General features: G+C 41.0%; 1 protein-coding gene across 3 annotated transcripts in view; it reads left to right on the top strand.

Moving 5' to 3' along the window:
* Tmem117 (transmembrane protein 117) overlaps positions 1-17,880 on the top strand; it is a 469,619-nt gene that overhangs the window by 443,796 nt on the left and 7,943 nt on the right. For all 3 annotated transcript variants that reach the window (XM_040753917.1, XM_040753918.1, XM_040753919.1), the window contains one exon: positions 10,409-10,538. In XM_040753917.1, the coding sequence (XP_040609851.1) occupies positions 10,409-10,538 (130 nt within the window). The remainder of the gene's footprint in view (positions 1-10,408; positions 10,539-17,880) is intronic.

Raw genomic sequence — 17,880 nt, 5'->3', positions numbered from 1 at the left:
TCTCCCCATCCTACCCCCATCCATGCCTCAGGGAGGGTGAGGCCTCCCATGGGAGATCATCAAATCTGTCACATCATTTGGGGGGCAGGATCTAGGCCCTCCCACCTGTATCTGGGCTGAGAGTACATCCCACCATAGGGAATATGCTCCAAAAAGGCAGTTCATGCACTAGGGATAAATTCTGGTTCCACTGCCAGTGGCCCATAAACTTCCCAAGCTCCCCAACTGACACCCAAGTTCAGGGGGCCTGGTTCAGTCTTATGCAGACTGTCAGACTGGAGTCTGTAAGCTCCCACTTGCTCAGGTCAGCCCTATTCTGTGGGTTTCCCCAGCATGCGCTTGACCCCTTTGCTCATCACTCCTCCATCCCTGCAACTGGATTCCATGAGTTCAGCTCAGTGCTTAGCTGTGGATCTCTGCTTCTGCTTCCATCAGCTACTGGATGAAGGTGCTAGGATGGCATTTAAGGTAGTCATCAATTTCATTATAGGGGAAGGACATTTAAAGTAGCCTCTCCACTACTGCTTACATTCGTAGTTGCGGTTCTTTTATATTTGTATCTGTTTCACACTCTTTCCATTGAGAGGAGAATGGTTTTATGTTGATTCTTATTTCCAATTGGTCTATACTATCAGTATTTTTTTCATGGAGAAAAAATGGCCACAATATTAAATTTAAAATTTACCAAGGACAATAATATCTATTCTGTGACAGTAAGCAATTAATTCTCCCATATAGCTCACAGAAGAAATCAGTCATTCTGACAGTTGAATGTGACCACTGCTGGCAGCATGTGTACAGCCAGCCAGACTGCAGCAGTGACATTTGTACTGAATACAATAAAGCATAGAATGAGCGGGGGGTTGTACTGTGTACTGCAGCCAGTGTCTGGGAAACAATTCAGATGCTCTAATGAATTCCTTCCACTAGATTTCCCTCTTTCTGTGGAAGGGGAATTCCTTAGAGTATACTACATGCAAACATATCATATAGTTAGCATTCATTCTTCTTAAGACATGCTAAGTAGGGGCTGGAAGATGACTCAGCAGTTAAGAGCGCTAGATGCTCTTCCAGAGGACCCAGATTCAATTCCTAGCACCCACAGGATGGCTCACAACCATCATTAATTCGATTTGCAGGGGGTTGCAACGCCCTCTTCTGACCTCCTTAGGTACTGAGTATGTACATGATACACAGACATACATGGAGGCAAACAGTAACACAGAAAATAAAAATAAGTAAATCTTAAAAAGAAGTACAGAGTAGATCACGATTGACAGATCTAGACGCTAAAGCTGAAATGACCCATTGCTATGTTTCTTTAGAGTCTCCGTTGCTTTTCACTGCCAGAACGTCCTCACAGCCAGCCTGGTGCTCCCTCCTCTTTCCCAGGAGTCTGTAAGATGTTAAGCACTCTCTCCATGCTGGTGAACTGTGTTGCCCCAGTCAGGGTTATTGATTTCCCATTATTCCTAGAGGCCACATGATGCATTTCCATTAGAGTAAACACTTTTAAGACTGGCTTTTATTTTGTCCTTCCTTACATCAGTCTGCCAGGGCAAGGCATCTGTTTGTTTCCATTTTGGAGCTTAAAGGAATGATGCTTTTGGGGTCTCGATGTACTGAAGCTTGTTTGGAGAAACCTACTGCTCTCTCAAGAGGGCCTTGAGGCAAGTTCTCTTAAAAGTAATAGACTGTAGTTAACTTTTCAGACCTGCTCTGGGCTCTGATTGTTTCTTCAGAGGCAGTAAACTAACACTTGCAACTCATTGATGTATGTTGTCTTCTGAATTAGCTGGGGGAATGTGGATTTCTAGGAGTAAGTAAAAAAAAGGAAGAAAAATAACTAAACACACTAAAAAACACACCTTTATGATTAACCATTTTCTAGTTTTTGGATATTTAGAAATAGAACACATAAAAACATCACATTCCTGACTCGAGAGGTGGCTCAGCAGTCAATAGTTATGTCTGCATTTGCAGAGGACCAAGATCCACATAGCAGCTCACAACTATCTGTTAGTTTTGGTCAGGTTAGTAGCTAGCTCCACCCTCTGATTCAAAGCAAACTTTATTGTCAAAATTTGATCAAAATATCACACAACACAGTGACTATGAAGAGAAGATGCAAATGTGACATGAGGAAAGCATGGGTGTCAGAGGAAAGCTGAGAGGCAGCCTCCAGCCACCTCTGTTCTGAGCATCCCTCTCATGTTCTATCTTGCCTCAGCACACCTGCATGTTCCCCCACTGTGGGAAATAAGTCTCCCATGGTTCTAAGTCCCATGCTGACCGTGCTTCAGTTTCTCAGCCTCTAATTTGGTTTGACAAATCACATAGCTTCTTTCTTTTACAGGGTGACAAAACAGATTATCTCAAACCTGTGCATTATCAATTCTCCAAACATCTTCAGCATTTTTACTTGACCTCTTCCATAGAAGTTGGATTTCTCTAGAGGAAAGAACCAATAGGATGAATGTGTATATATATATATTAAAGGGGGGAGTTATAAGAGTGGCTTACAGGCTGTGGTCAGACTAGTCCACCAATGGCTGTCTTCTGACCAAAAGTCCAAGAATCCAATAGTTGTTCAGCCCATGAAATTGTGTCTTAGTTGGGGTTTCTGTTGCTGTGAAGAGACACCATCATCATGGCAACTCTTATAAAGGAAAACATTTAATTGTGGTGGTTTGCTTACAGTTCAAAGGTTCAGTCCATTGTAATCAGGGTGGGAAGCATGGTATCATTCAGGCAATGTGGTGCTAGGGAAGGAGCTGAAAGTACTTACATCTTGACTCACAGGCAACAGGATGTAGACTGTCTCACTGGGTGTGGCGTGAGCATATACGAGACCTCAAAGCCCACCCCCACAATGACACACTTCCTCCAACAAGACCATACCTACTCTAACAAGGCCACTCCTAATAGTGCTACTCTCCTTGGGGCCATTTTCTTTCAAACCACCATCAGTTGGATGTCTCAACTGGTCTTCAGTCTACATTGGAACCCTGAAGAAGCAGGATATGACACCAGTGAAGGAATGCCTTAGCAGAAGGATGGATGAAGTTGCTGGTCAGACTGAGGACAAGCAGGCAAGAAGCAAGAGCTTCCTTCTCTCACAGTCTCTTTATGTGGGCTTCCACCAGACAGTGTGACCCAGATTCAAGGTGGGTCTTCCCACCTCAAATATTCAGTCAGGAAAACTCCCTCACAGGTGTGCCCAGCTGCTTGAGTTTTAGATGATGAAGTTGACAACTAAGATAAGCCATCACATCCCTCTCTTGAATTATCTACTTTCTTCTCTTCTTTGTGGCCTTTGCAAATAGCTTTGGCTTTGTGTTAATATTCCCATGGTCTCTCTATACCTGGATAATAAAGACAAAACATAACAACCATTTTTTCCCAGTAACGAATGTTGGCGTGAAGAGTCAAGTTCACTGTGTTGTTTCTTTTCCCCAAATCCATCCTGTGCTTCTTCTGGGAAACACAAAAGGGATTTTTGTTAGCTTTCACAGTGCATCCTTCATCCCTCTAACAAACACTTGAGTTCTTCCTGTATGCTGAGCTGAGTTCGTGTGTTGAGGACACAGCAGTTATCAAGACGGAAAAGTCATCCGAGCTCCCCGGAGCTTACATTTCAGTGGGGACGACAGGCATGGCAAGTAAATAAGCAGGGTCTGCTGTATAACAAGGCTTCCGAGAATTAATTCAGGCAAGCGCTGCTATGGCAACTCTGCCAATCAGAAGCAAAGGATTGCTGGGGGAAAACCAGGCTCTCTAGTTTCTTAATAAGAAACAGAACTATCACCCAAAGCATAACAACACTTCTTCAGGCCACCTTTGTTCACTGTCATCTGCAGTCCTGTTGCTAGGACACTGGTAAGCTGAGAAAAGCTAAGGACAATTTGCAAGCTGGGAATTTTTTTGGGGGAGAGGAAGTAATGTTCTGATTGTCACATTTTGAATTCAGTTCTGAAATATGCATGAAGAGAGATTAAAGTAGAAGAGAAGTGTGTCTGTAAAGCTGACTTTGAAATCATCTGAAGCTTGATAACCTAATGCCATGAAAAGAAGATAAGTAAGCTATTAAGTGGAGAATGTGTAGGAACTTCATAGTAACATTTTAGAGTCTGTTGTCAATGCTAACATGACATGTCTGTTGCACTCATGAACTCACTGCACTATTCCAATTACTGCCCATGACCCACACAAGATTAGGACTGTCAACATTCTGCCATACATGGGCAAGGGACATATGAAGCTTCATTCCTCCCTGAAGCTCTCAGTACAGGTAATGGTTTCTGGGGAGTGTCATTTTCCTTAGTGATATAGTCACTGATACCCATGCTCTGATGCATACCTTCCCATTGTGTTTACATAAGCAACCATAATTAAACATACTAGGTTACAGAAACAGCTATTGATGTAGGAAGAGGACTTATTGGAAAGAAGGGCTTCATTGGGAGGAGAGGGTGAGGGGGATAATGATCAAAAGTCATTATATATATGTATATATATATATGGATAAAATTGTCAAATAGTAAGGAGAAACTTTTGTAGTTTCTAATTTAAAAGGTTATCAATTTTTCAGTAAAATCTATTCTTTCCCTTAATTACCTCAAAAACCAACTGATCAATTATTAAGCCAGAAAAAAGAACTTTTCTTTTACTCTGGCTTTGGTTTCTTGGGGTAAAGTAATAACTATTATTAGACTTTTAGCCTCAGTTTCTTGCCTAAAGAGAAATGAGATATCATCATTTTACCACCAGGGTACTCAAAACCAAGCTTAAGTTCCTCTTAAGGATCCCAAGATCTCTTCCTTGACACTAAGGCTAAACAAGGAAGCTCTGAGAAATGATGACTCCACAATGTCCCCCAGACAATATGTCTACATTTATAATACTGTCCTGAAATCCTGTGCAAATATAGTGTGTAAATACCAGGGGTCAGGGACTGATTTTCGTTACCACAGAAGGAGACAATAGTAAGTAAGAAAAGTAGATAAATGTGAAGGCACTGCTTATTTATTTTTTGTGGAAAATATGCTCATCTGAATGAACATTAGCTATGCCTCATCAATAAACAGATGTGGAGTCGGAGACATGTCCATGCTATGTTCAATATCACAAGTTGTTGAGAACTGGAACAGCTTGATACTGTGTGTCTAACTCAGTCTTATCACTGATAGAGCAGCTGTTGCTCTCTTTAGTAGCAGAGAGCAATACCAAGGCCCCAATTCCTAAATATCAACAGCAATTCTCAAAGAACAAAATAAATGAGCATTTCATAATATGCCATGCCGAGAGGATGAGCTTGTCTATCCAGAACTTGATAGATGAACGCCTTGTACCTGGTCATTCTCCTCATACTTGATATCTTTAGGACAAAATATGTCCTTGACAATCATAAAGAAAGTGAACAAACTATGACTCATAACACCTCTATACTATGTGTATATACACATGACTTTGCATTCATGGTGTCAATGACATACAGCCCCAGTGTTTGCTGTCAATCATCCACTGTTAACATGCTTCTGAGAGAGGTGCCCCTCCCTGTGTCCTTTCTGAGTGGCCCCTAAGCCTTTGCTCTGAACTAAGCCCTAGTCAAAGGCATCATGGTAATTAGTGCTATGCAGTGGGTGGGGACAGATAGGAAAAGATGGCATCCTTACTTTATCATGGCTGGCATGAAACAGAACTATGGGTTGCTTCTGCTTGTCTCTCAGGATAAACCTGACTGAACTATGAGAGAACACTAACCCTGCTTATTGACCATTTCCACATTTCATACTCTGTACCTGTGTCACAATGTAGGTTGCTGCCTAGGCATTATGTCATGCTCCCAAGAAGGATGTGAGATTGACAAGTTCAACACTAATTTGTAGATGAAATGACCGAAACTTGCAGAACTGAAAAGAACCCCCCTCTCTCCCCTTTGCTCTCTGTTTTAAATACCCGTGATTCCACAAACTTCAGATGTCAATTTTCCACTAAAATGAGCTCAAAACAGTATACAGTTACTATCATTGCCATTCCAGTGTTAGCCAAAGTAGACCAGATGAATGCTGACTCAAAATGATGACTCTGAAGAGGTATGGAAGTAAGAATTGAAGAACAAAAATTAATAGAGTAGACAGAAAATGGACCCAGGAAATGCAATTAAGTAAAAGTTTTTAAACAATAAAACATGGTTCTTACCACAAAGAAAGGGAAAGGGTGAACTGGGAGATGCATGGATGAGATGTGATCCCCTCTGCTCACTCTTTTTTCTTTTTTCATTTAAATTAGAAACAAGCTTGTTTTACATGTCAATTCCAGTTCCCTCTCTCTCCCTTCCTCCCCTGCCCTCCACCAACTTCCTATCCCATCCCCTTTCTGCTCCCCAGGGAGGGTGAGGCCTTCCATGGGGGATTTCAAAGTCTGATGTATCATTTGGAGCAGGGCCTAGGCCCTCCCCGTGTGTCTAAGCTGAGAGAGTATTTATCCCTCTATGTGGAATGGGTGCCCAAAATCCATTCATAAACTAGGGATAAATACTGATCCACTACCAGAGGCCCCATAGATTGCCCAAGCCTCCTAACTGACACCCATGATCTGTGGTTCTGGATTGGTCCTGTGCAGGTTTCCCAGCTATCAGTCTAGGGACTATGGGCTCTCCCTTGTTCAAGTCAACTGTTTCTGTGGGTTTCTCCCTCTCTGCAACTGGATTCCAGGAGTTCTGCTCAGGGTTTAGCTGTAGGTGTCTGCATCTTCTGACATCAGCTACTGGATGAAGACTCTAGGATGGCATGTAAGGTAGTCATCAATCTCATTATCAGAGAAAGGCATTTAAGGTAGCCTCTCCACTTTTGCTTAGATTGTCAGTTTGGGTCATCCTTGCAGATCTCTGGACATTTCCCTACTGCCAGATTTCTCTTGAAACCTATAATGGCTCTCTATTATGGTATCTCTTACCTTGCTCTCCTCTATTCTTCCCCTGACTCAGTCTTCTTGCTGCCTCATGTGCCCCTCTCTCCTTCTCTTCTCCACTTCTCTTTCTCCTAACTACCCCCCCCATGCTCCCAATTAAATCAGGAGATCTTGTCCCTTTCCCCTTCTCCAGGGGACCATCTATGTCTCCTTGTTTCCTAGATTCTCTGGCAGTACAGATTATAGGCTGATAATCCTTTGATCTATGTCTAAAATCCATATGCGTGCGTACATACCATGCTTGTCTTTTTGTGACTGGGTTACCTCGCTCGGGATGGTTTCTTTTAGTTCCATCCATTTGCCAGCAAATTTCAAGATTCCATTGCTTTTTTTCCATTGAGTAGTGCTCCATTGTGTAAATGTACCACATTTTCTTTATCCATTCTTCAGTTGAGGGGCATCTAGGTTGCTTTGAGATTCTGGCTGTTACAAATAATGCTGCTATGAAAGTAGTTGAACAGATGTCCTTGTTGTATGAATGTGCATCTTTTGGGTATATGCTTAAGAGTGGAATTGTTGGATCTTGTGGTAAACCGATTCCCTTTTTCCTGAGGAACTGCCATACTGATTTCCAAAGTGGCCATTCAAGTTTGCACTCCCACCAGCAGTGAAGGAGTGTTCCCCTTTCACCACATTCTCTCCAGCATAAACTGTCCTTGGTGTTTATGATTTATAGATTCTGACAGAAGTAAGATGGTATCTCAGAGTTATTTGATTTGCATTTCCCAGATGGCTAAGAGTCTTGAGCACTTTCTTAGGTGTCTTTTAGCCATTTTAGACTCCTCCATTGAGAATTCTCTATTTAGTTCTGTACCCCACTTTTTAATTGGATTATTTGGTGTTCTGGTGACTAGCTTCCTGAGTTTTTTTGTATATTTTTTAAATCAGCCCTCTGTCAGATGTGGGGTTGGTGAATATCTTTTCCCATTCTGTGGGCTGCTGTTTTGTCTTGTTGACTGTGTCCTTTGCCTTGCAAAGCTTTGCAGTTTCAGGAGGCCCCATTTATTGTCAATCTCAGTGTCTGTGCTACTGGTGTTATGTTCAGGAAGCAGCCTCCTGTACCAGTTCTTTCAAGGGTACCTCCTACTTCCTTTTCTAAGAGGTTCAGTGTGGCTGGATTTATGTTGATGTCTTTGATCCATTTGGACTTAAGTTTTCTGCATGGAAATAGATATGAATCTATCTGCAATCTTCTACATGTCAGTTAAGTGTTGTTCTTTCAAGATCTGTGAAGAATTGTGTTGGTATTTTGATGGTGGTTGCACTGAATATGTAGATTGCTTTTGACAAGATTGCCATTTTTACTATGTTGATCGTACCTATCCAAGAGCATGGAAGATCTTTCCATTTTCTGGTATCTTCTTTAATTTCTTTCTTTAAAGACTTAAGTTCTTGTTATACAGGTCTTTCAATTGTTTGGTTAGTGTTACCCCAAGATATTTTATGTCATTTGTGGCTATTGTAAAGGGTGATGTTTCTCTGATTTCTTAGACCATTTATCATCTGTAAATAATAGGACTACTGATATTTTTGAGTTAATCTTGTATCCTGCCACTTTGCTGAAGGTGTTCATGAGCTGTAGGAGTTCCCTGGTACTTTTCTACACTCACTGCCCTCACACATGCCACCAAGCCCTCTCCTTGATATCTTCTTTTTCTTTAAGTGAAGCCATCTTCGAGGTAAACACCACAATGCCCCCTCCTCTTATTCTTCCTCCCACTCCCAACTTCCTTAACTCATCTTTCTGGCTCTGGGACAAGTTGGGAAACAATTGAGAAACGATTTTTTACTGAATGAGGTTTTGACCACAGTCCAAAAGAAATCTCCAGAGATTGCTTTTAAACTAAAAGCAATTTCACACCAGCAGAAAACTTTAGTTTTATGTAAGGAAGTCTAAATGGGAGATGTCAGAAAAGGCCTTCTAACTATGAAGCTGGTTCAAATACTGTGGCCCAATTACTACCTAGGAATAATCTCTATCTGCAACCAGGAAATAAAAAGACAGTTTCTTTAATGATATTGTCATTCGCAGAGTCATATCTTTTATCAGTCGCATTTTAGCATTCAAGGTTGGTTTCCTTTGTAGTAGTTTTTTATATAATCTGGAGAGAACCAAGATGCTATATGTGGGGAGCAAATGCCATATTCAACTTCTGCAATAGTTTACAGAGAGACTCTCCAAACCATTTCCTACTAATAATTTTATTCAATATGTTATAAATATATTTAACTTTATCTATTTATTTCTTGAATGCCCTCAATTATGTGTCTTTTGCTAATATTGACTGAAAAACATAGAGAGGTAAGGCGGATAGATTTGCTCACAAGCAGACTAGATGGTGAGGCAGCATTTAATTTTCCTTTTGTGTATTTGTTTCCTATTGGCATTTTGAGGTGGCCCACTGACCTAGCACCTGCTAGATGCTAAAAACTGCCACTCTTCTGTGTCTGCTCCCTCATGTCTCACTTTCCCTGAAAAAGAGACATGCATGGAAACTCCTAAGGGACTAGGAATCATTCATAGCATACTTGTATCCGATGCTTTAGCATGAACTTGGAAGTTTCATGTTTACTTAGTGGACTGAAATCTCAGATTAGTATTTTGTCCATGTTTTCATATTCGAGTTGGTCAAAAACTTTAACTAAGCATAGTTCTGTTTCTTCACTGAGCATCTAATTATCAAAAGTGAAAGTATGTCTTTTAATGTCTATGGACCCATCTCAAATATTCTTTAATATTTATCATGTGCTTCTGTCATGGGCTAATTATGATTTTTAATTAGTTGCCTAGAAGTCTGAGACCAGGTGTGTCTCCCAACAGAATCCTCATGGCATCAGTTTCTCTTCCCTCCGAGGAAGGGGCACCCCATGCAGCTTTGCCACCACCAGAAATGACTAATGGCAGTCTCAGAGTTCTGACTGCTGCTTTTGCACATCGGGTCCTCCAACTTTTGGCTCAAATTCATCTGAGCAGCAAGCAAGCAGACTAGAGTTCTTTGGCACTTGAACATTCTGCTCAGTTTCCAGAGAACTTAGTAAGATACTTTAACGAAGCTTGGTTACTTTGTTTTCTTTTATAAGACATAACATTATAGGGCTCATAATTTTGAAAGTAGTAGGATAAAATATCACAAATTTATTAACCCCAGATCAATTACTTCCTTGTTCTAAAAATGTAAAGATCCATGTACATTGAAGACAAACAGTAGAGACAAAGACATAAGTCATTTCCATACTAGCATCTAATTCCCAATTTTAAAAAGTGAGAATTGGAATAATGACTTAATTTTTATTTTGAATACATATACAATCTGATAATTTTCAAGTGAAATTATTTTAAAACAAGTGCTCAGTGAAAGTCAGTTCGAGGTGTCTTGCTGCTAAAGAATGAGGCAAAACAGATCACAAATACACTTTCCTGTTGACTTTCTGACAGGACTGGGAATTCCCACACTTTATGGGAGATGTGGACGTGAATCTTCCTGGGCTGCATACTCCTCACATGCAGTTCAAGATTCCCTTCTTCCAGAAGATCTTCAAGGAGGAGTACCGCATCCACATAACAGGTATGCTGTATGACTTTGAACACCTACCTTCAAGGAGGCGTACTGTGCCTATATGACAGGTATGCTGTATGACTTTGAACACTTTCAAGGAGGAGTACTGTGCCCATGTTACAGGTATGTTGTATGTTAATATCCAACAAGCACAGAGGAACAAGCAGAATGGGGACAATGATTTAAAAAACTACTCACCCACTTCTTATCTGCTTTGAACAGCTCACCTCAGTCACACCCCAGTGGCTGTCACTAGTAGAGGACTGTACTTGGAGTCAAGGCGCACAGAGCAATGTGGCTCCTAGTTGGGTAGCCACCTCAATGTGTGGTAACCAAAGGGTGGGGGACAAACTGTTTGACAGGGAGTTATTCCCACCACTCTTCCTAGGCCATTCCACGTTGATCTTATACACACTAGGCTTCTTTTTCACAGTTATCAGTGTATATTTTAAACATCGATGCATTCTGTGATTCTGCACTACTGCTAAGGTGATGACAATGGGGTCTTGGATCTTCAATCAGTCCATGTGCCTTTAAAGATTTGGGCTACGGACTGTTTGATTTCATGAACCGACTTCTGTGCCCTAGCCCAAGTTTGTCTCAAGAGATTCTTTTGTGACTCTCCAGACTATTTTACTTTATGATTTTTCATGCTTGTGAAATGAATTGCATTTCAGTCATTCTCACCCTGGAAAGATATCCTGGAGATACAGTAACAGAAAGTAGACAGCTGAATGATCGTGGATAAAGAGTAGCATTCAGTTCTAAGCTGTTCAGATGCAGGGCATGAAATGTGTGTGCTTTAAGGACAATGGCCTTGGATCCCACACCTGTTATAATAAAAACTGCAGAAGAAATCTGTGCTTACACTGCCGTCTGTGCTGCTGGATTAAAAATAGCCCAAGAACAGAAAACATTAACATCTGAGTACTGAAAAACTCTGCTTCCCAGGCGGGAAGCTGTGCTTTCACTATGAGCACGAGATGACCTTCCTGAGTTTGAGAATGAGCTCATGCATAGGGAAGATGCATCATGTTTCTTCTAATATTCAAAGTGACTGAGGCTCATCTATTAAATTCACTGGGTAAATCAATCCATTTGAGTTCAGGTCACATAGTGTGGTTTCAGAGTCCCTTCTCAATCTCTGCAGCATGCTATCCTCTTGGACTTCTAAAATAGCCACCACACACATGGCATCACCATATCCCTCTGGGTGGCTTTGCCTGGACCATCTGTTGTTGCTATTAGCTCTTATCTCAGGCAACCCTTACACAAAGATGGTCCCTGGCTATCAAAATGCCTGTTAAAAAGTATACTACTCAAGCTTATGTGAAAAATGAATATAGAAAAGAATTGGAGAACAAATCGGGTTTTTTTTACATTTTATTGTTAGAAGTTCTCAAATCAGGGCTGTTTACATGGCTTTGTTATACACAGTGTCAGTTATAGAACTGGCACATCTAGGGTTTGCAGTATTTAATATTTTTGTCATTTGGGGATGTTTTATTTAGAAGGATGAACAAAAATTCACATTTAAAAATTATACACAGTGTCTTGGGAAGGCTATGTGCTTGCAGGATCCCTGAAGCTGCGGTGTCATTAGCTATAACCCAGAAAAACTCTATGCATTCCGATAAACACAGATACAGGGCCTCAAGTCTGGTGTCATGAACTGGAAACTGAAAAAAAGAATAAAGGTAAAGGCACATTAATAAAGTTTTCTGGAAGGGAGATATAATATGACTAAGGCTTTTGGCAGCTTTTGCTAAGAGTTATATGGCTGTAGGACAGACATGGCTGAGGTAGTGAGGGAATGAAGGAAAAACAAAACATAAGGACAATTAGAAAATTTTTGGACAGGTAGACTGCACTCTATGATGGGGAAGCTACAGGGCCCTGGAAGCAGCATATTTATCATATAGAGTTAAACAGGGCGACAAAGTTGCTACCATACACAGCTATATCAAGGAGGTGTGGTGTATGGTATACAGCTGCATCGAGGAGACCAGATGGCCTAATCTCAGTAGGAGCTGTCTCTATTGGGGAGTTGACTTCAGGCCTTAAATATCCTGGAGGAGAAAGCTATGCAGGACATTTTCTGCATATGCTACCAGCATTCAAACAGGAGGGAAAGCTTTCCATTTCCCAGGGAAGGTTTTCTGTTTCCCTATGCATCTAAGGTATTGAGATCCTTAACATGGCCATGCTCAGGTCAAAATCATGCATTCATGCAGGACTTCATTCAGGGCTTTCTCCTAACTCCACATTGGCTGATTGGAAAATTATTAGGAAGACTCTAAATATATGGATGATGGGTTCCAGTCCCATCAGTTTCTAAACAACTCTGGCACAGTAGGCCTGGAGAAGATCTGGGAATTAGACTTAGGAAAGACTTCTTTGGGTAATGTGAATAACTGAGTACTGTTCCATTCTTACTGAAATGTCATAGCTGAGGTCAGAAGGTCTGATCATGCAAACATTGGCTGCCTGTATCCATTGAAAAGCCTTTGAGGATTCTGGTGGCTGAATTAAAAGAGCAAGGGCCTTGAGGCAAAAGGCTGCACTGTAAACATTAGCACAGTTGTGGTATTTCCCATTTGTTTGTGTGTGTCTATGTCTGTAACTAGAATTCTTTGGGAAAAGCCAAACCTTGCTGTCTTCAATTTTGTGGCCTCCACCATCCTCTTTTCCCAGTAATGGACTGAAAAGTTTGCTGCTATGGAGAAGTGGTTAGTCCTTGGGGAAGTAGTTTTTATTGTATCTGCTGAAGAATGATATTTTTGTAGATAGAATTTCTTGTGTCTTAGCTAAGAAGGAAGCTGTGTACTTTGATAGCAGGGTTGGAGCCCATTGAAGCCCAGAGGATTCCATTAGGAGACAGTTTCAGATGTTGAGTTACAGGCTTTAGACTTACATGGGTAAGTCTAAATTTGGGTTTGCTTTGGTTTGATTGTTTTTATGCCCTGTTTCTTCCTTCTGAAATAATAAAGTTTGCTTTAATTTTATTAGAATGTACTGGACTTAAAATAGTAATTTTTAAAGATATTGGGTGTTTTATAAAGTTGGACTATGGTGGTTTGAATTAGAAATGACCCCATACAGACAGATATTTGAATATTTGGCCCCCAGTTGGGGAATACTCTTTGGAAAGATTTAGGATATGTGACCATACTGGAGAAATTATGTCACTGGGGGAGGGCTTAAGAGTATATAACTTCACTGTAACTCCAATTCACTATTTCTACTTCATGCTTGCTCTTAAAGATGTCATCTTTCAGTTTTCTGTTCTTGTTGCCATGCCTGCTGCTTACACTCATATTTCCCCACCAGGCTAGGAGAGCCAGTAAGCAGCACTGTTTTACAGTCTTGCATCAGCTTCTGCCTCTAGATTCCTGCCTTGAGTTCCTTCTTTGACTACCATTGATGATGAGTTGTGATATTGAAGAGTAAGCAAAATAAGTCCTTTTCTCTTCAAGTTGCTTTTGTCATTGTGTTTCATCTGACTAAGATAGTAACTAATACAGAAGTTTCTGCCAGAGAAAGGAGAATGGCTGTTGCTATGCAGAGTCTGTCCATCTTTGTTGTTGTTGTTTTTGAGCAATATGGAAGACTTTAGGCCAGAATGGCAGTTAAATTCTGGAAGTCTATAAGCAGGCTCAATGATCCATCCTGGTCGAAGCCTAGAAGACAGTAATTCCTAGAGCTATGCAGACTGTAGAAGTCTAAGCTAAAATATTTCAGAGAGGAACAATATTAGTACCTGGGCTAGAGGCCATTCCTGTGGTATTTTGATAAAGCATCTGTCTGCTTTCTGCCCATGCCCTGAGGACTTGCCTAAAGCTACATTGAAAGGTAATGGCCTGAGTTCTCTGGCAGGGGAAATTTCAAAACAATGTAATGTTGGGTTTGTTGCATGGTTGTTACTGATAATGTTTTTACAAGTCTGCAATGAGAAAGAGCAAATGGGGTAGAAGGAAATTAAAAAAAAACAAAATTTGGAGAAGAAAAAAGCACTAGGAAACTTAATGTTGCAGCCAAGGAACGTTCTAGAAGAGAGATAGCAATTGTTATGGAGATTAATACAGCTAAAGGAGGCATCCTTTTGGGTAGCACCCTACCCGGCAAAACTTCCAGACTGTGAAAGGTCTAAAGAGTTTTCTACTCATAAGAAGGAACTGAAAATGCAAGCTGCTGCTGATGGGATTCAAGGTGGCATGGTCTGTCCCACACTGACAGCCAGACTGAGTGGTATCATTCTCATCATACTGGATTTAGAGGCATGAAGGACACAGAAATGGAGGTCATGAATTCTTCTTCTGTGGTTTCAGAGAGTCACTGAGGCCAGGGAGCTTGTGCTGGGGGAGTTCCTGCCTGAAGGACCTGAGAGTTCATCACATGAGTCCATGAAAGTATTGCCTCTCGGGTTTCAGTGGAGATCCTGAGATGTTACCAAGGTCACTGGTCATGAGGTCTGCCAAGGAGAGGTGCATAAAGAAAGTGGACCAGGGGCAAGAGAGGCACAGGGCAGAACCATTGAAACTTTTGGTACTAAATGTGAGGCTACGGGATTTGGTGTTTGTCCTTCTGGGATTTGGTCTTGTTCTGATCCAGTATTTCTCAATGTTATCCCCATTATTCCCTTTTGGGATGGTATTGTCTATTCTGTTCTATTATGTATTGGAAGTATGCAATTTACTTTTTAATTTTCCAAAGAGTTACAAAATTACCTTAAGTCTCAATAGAATTTTTTTGGGGGGGGGTGTTTCAAGACAGGGTTTCTCTGTGGCTTTGGAGGCTGTCCTGGACCTAGCTCTGTAGACCAGGCTGGCCTCGAACTCACAAATTTAAGTCCACCTGCCTCTGCCTCCCAAGTGCTAGGATTAAAGGTGTGAGCCACCACCACCAGGCTAGACTTTTGACTTTTAAACAGTGTTGAGACTGTGATACAGTGTTGAGACTATGGAGGCTGGGGGTTGGAATGTAGTGGTTTGAATGAGAATTGTCTCCCATAAGTTTGAATATTTAAACACTTGGTTCCCAATGGGTGCTGCTTTGGAAAGTTTAGGAAGGATGGCCTTGCCCTAAGAAGTAAGACCTCGGGGAGGGCTCTGAGCATAGACAACCTCTTCCTACTTTGAGTTCACTCTCTTTACTTCATGCTTGCTGTTAAAGTTGGGACCTTTCAGCTTCCCATTCCTGGAGCCTGCTGCCATGCTCCCCTCTGAAACCACGAGCAAAAATAAAGTCTTTCTTCCATTAAGTCACATTTGGTCATGTTTTTATCACAGTGGCAGAAAAGTAACTAAGATGGACTATGTTTTATATTATGAGATAAACATGAGATCTTAAGGAGAAGGGGTGGAAGATTATACTTTTAAATGGGACGTGTTTGTATTTCAAGTTATCGAGGATGCAGTTTGATAGTTAGCTTTGACTGTCAACTTGACACAACCTAGAATATCACCTGGAAAGAGAGACTTAAAGAAAAATTATTTAGACCATGTTGGCCCATAAGCATATCTATAGGGGATGTTCTTGATTGTTGGTTGATATTGGAAGATCCAACGCACTGTGGGCAGCACCATTCCATAGGCCTGAAATATAAAAGAAAGAGTAAAAAAAAAAAAAAAAAGTAGGAACATAGCATAAACAAGTAGGAAGCATGGGCATGTTGTTTCTCTCTCATCTTGACCGTGACTGTGATAGACCGACTGCCTTCTGCTCTTGTCACTGTGATTTCCCTATAAAGATGGATTATAACCTGGAATGTAAGCTGCATTTTGTCAGGTTATTTTGTTATAGTGGTAAAAATGAAACTAGAACATTTATACAACTGTTAACAAAAGCTGATGAGCACAATGCAAATTTCAGAGAAATGGATAGCTAATAAAAAAGCACATGGTAGATTGCTCCAAGAACTCAATGCTACAAAATATAGCCACTCAGTGTGGCATATGACTAGCAATGCTTGCCTCTTTGGGTGACCACAGAGAAATCTATAGTCAGGGACTGGAAGGGACCCTGCAGGTCTTGAAGTAGATTCCTGTGTATCATTTGCCTGTGTTTATTGTATACTAGAAGAACCTGTGTGAGGCTAGTTAAGGGTCTCCAAAAGGACCAGTGACTCTATCTTGGGCCCAAGCTGTTGTATGCCTATGAACTAGCTAAGATATTAAGTGTGTCATAAAGCAATTGGGGAAGGAGGGCCAGTGGTTTGATGCATAGACTCTAAGTCCATGAATGTGACTCTTGCCTAGTTCCTTAGCCTTTACATTGCTGGTTTTTTCTCTGTTCAGTGGGGATAGCAATGGAATCTATTGCGTACCTTGCTATAAAAGACTCAAACTATAAGTAAGTGCAAGGCACCCGAGGCACTGTCTACCAAAAGCTATACAGAGCATACCCTTTCCTGTTCTCTACTTGACATTTGCCCTTTCATTCATCCAGAGTTTTTGTTTCCTATTTAATCCCAATACCAGGCAGTGTCAGAGAGTTTTCTCACCATTTATCAATTACTCTCAGTTTTCTACTGTTGCCTCTCAGCTCCAACTTCCAAGAGAGTTTTGTTGCCATTTATTTACATTACTCTAAGTTTTCTGCTGTTGCCTCTAATCCCTGAGTTCCCAGGAAGAAGGATGCTAAGAATGTAAAAATGCTGCCTCCTAAGGAAATACTCTTATGTAAAGGTTTTTTTCTGACACTGATGAATTCCCATTGACATTTTAAAAGCACTTAGGATTGAAGTAATTTTTAATGCTGATTTTAAGCTAGCTTTATTTATGCACGTCAAAAATAACTTGAATTATTGCATCTGTTTAGCTCATCTGGATCCCCCTTGACAGATGGTTTGGTACAGTATGTATGAGCTTTCATTTTATAAGCTGGGGTACTGCTTATAAAAATAATCATCTCTATCCAAGCATGTGTTAAAATATACTTTTTCTTGAAATTTTAAGTCAGCAACAAAAAGGACAATGGTTAGTGATTAAGTCACACTGGTTAATTTTAACCCAGTCCATTGTTCTCAAAGAGAAAGCTAAAAGCATTATACAGTTCTATTTTCTTCATTGTTTCCCTTTACCTTTAACATATGCATAGACGGATTAAAAAATGTGATGGCCCACATCTCTGGAGGCAAGAAGGGATGGCCTCTCAACTCAGCCTCCAGTCTCCTCTGAGTCCTATTAATGCCAGTCTCAGCGGAAGCTCTACCATCTGTCATCCAGCCACACAAAAGAAGTGTCCCATTGGTGGCCATCATCTGAGTAAATTAGGAGGGGGTTGGGGGGAAAGCCAGAAGGAAGGCTTATGTAGCAGTGAAGAGACAATCCACACTGTTGGCACAATGATA

This window comes from Mesocricetus auratus, unplaced genomic scaffold (genome assembly GCF_017639785.1).
Source record: "Mesocricetus auratus isolate SY011 unplaced genomic scaffold, BCM_Maur_2.0 Super-Scaffold_100010, whole genome shotgun sequence".
Lineage (NCBI taxonomy): Eukaryota > Metazoa > Chordata > Mammalia > Rodentia > Cricetidae > Mesocricetus > Mesocricetus auratus.
Note: the sequence above shows the minus strand (reverse complement) of the source record. Positions and strands in the feature narration are given on the sequence as shown.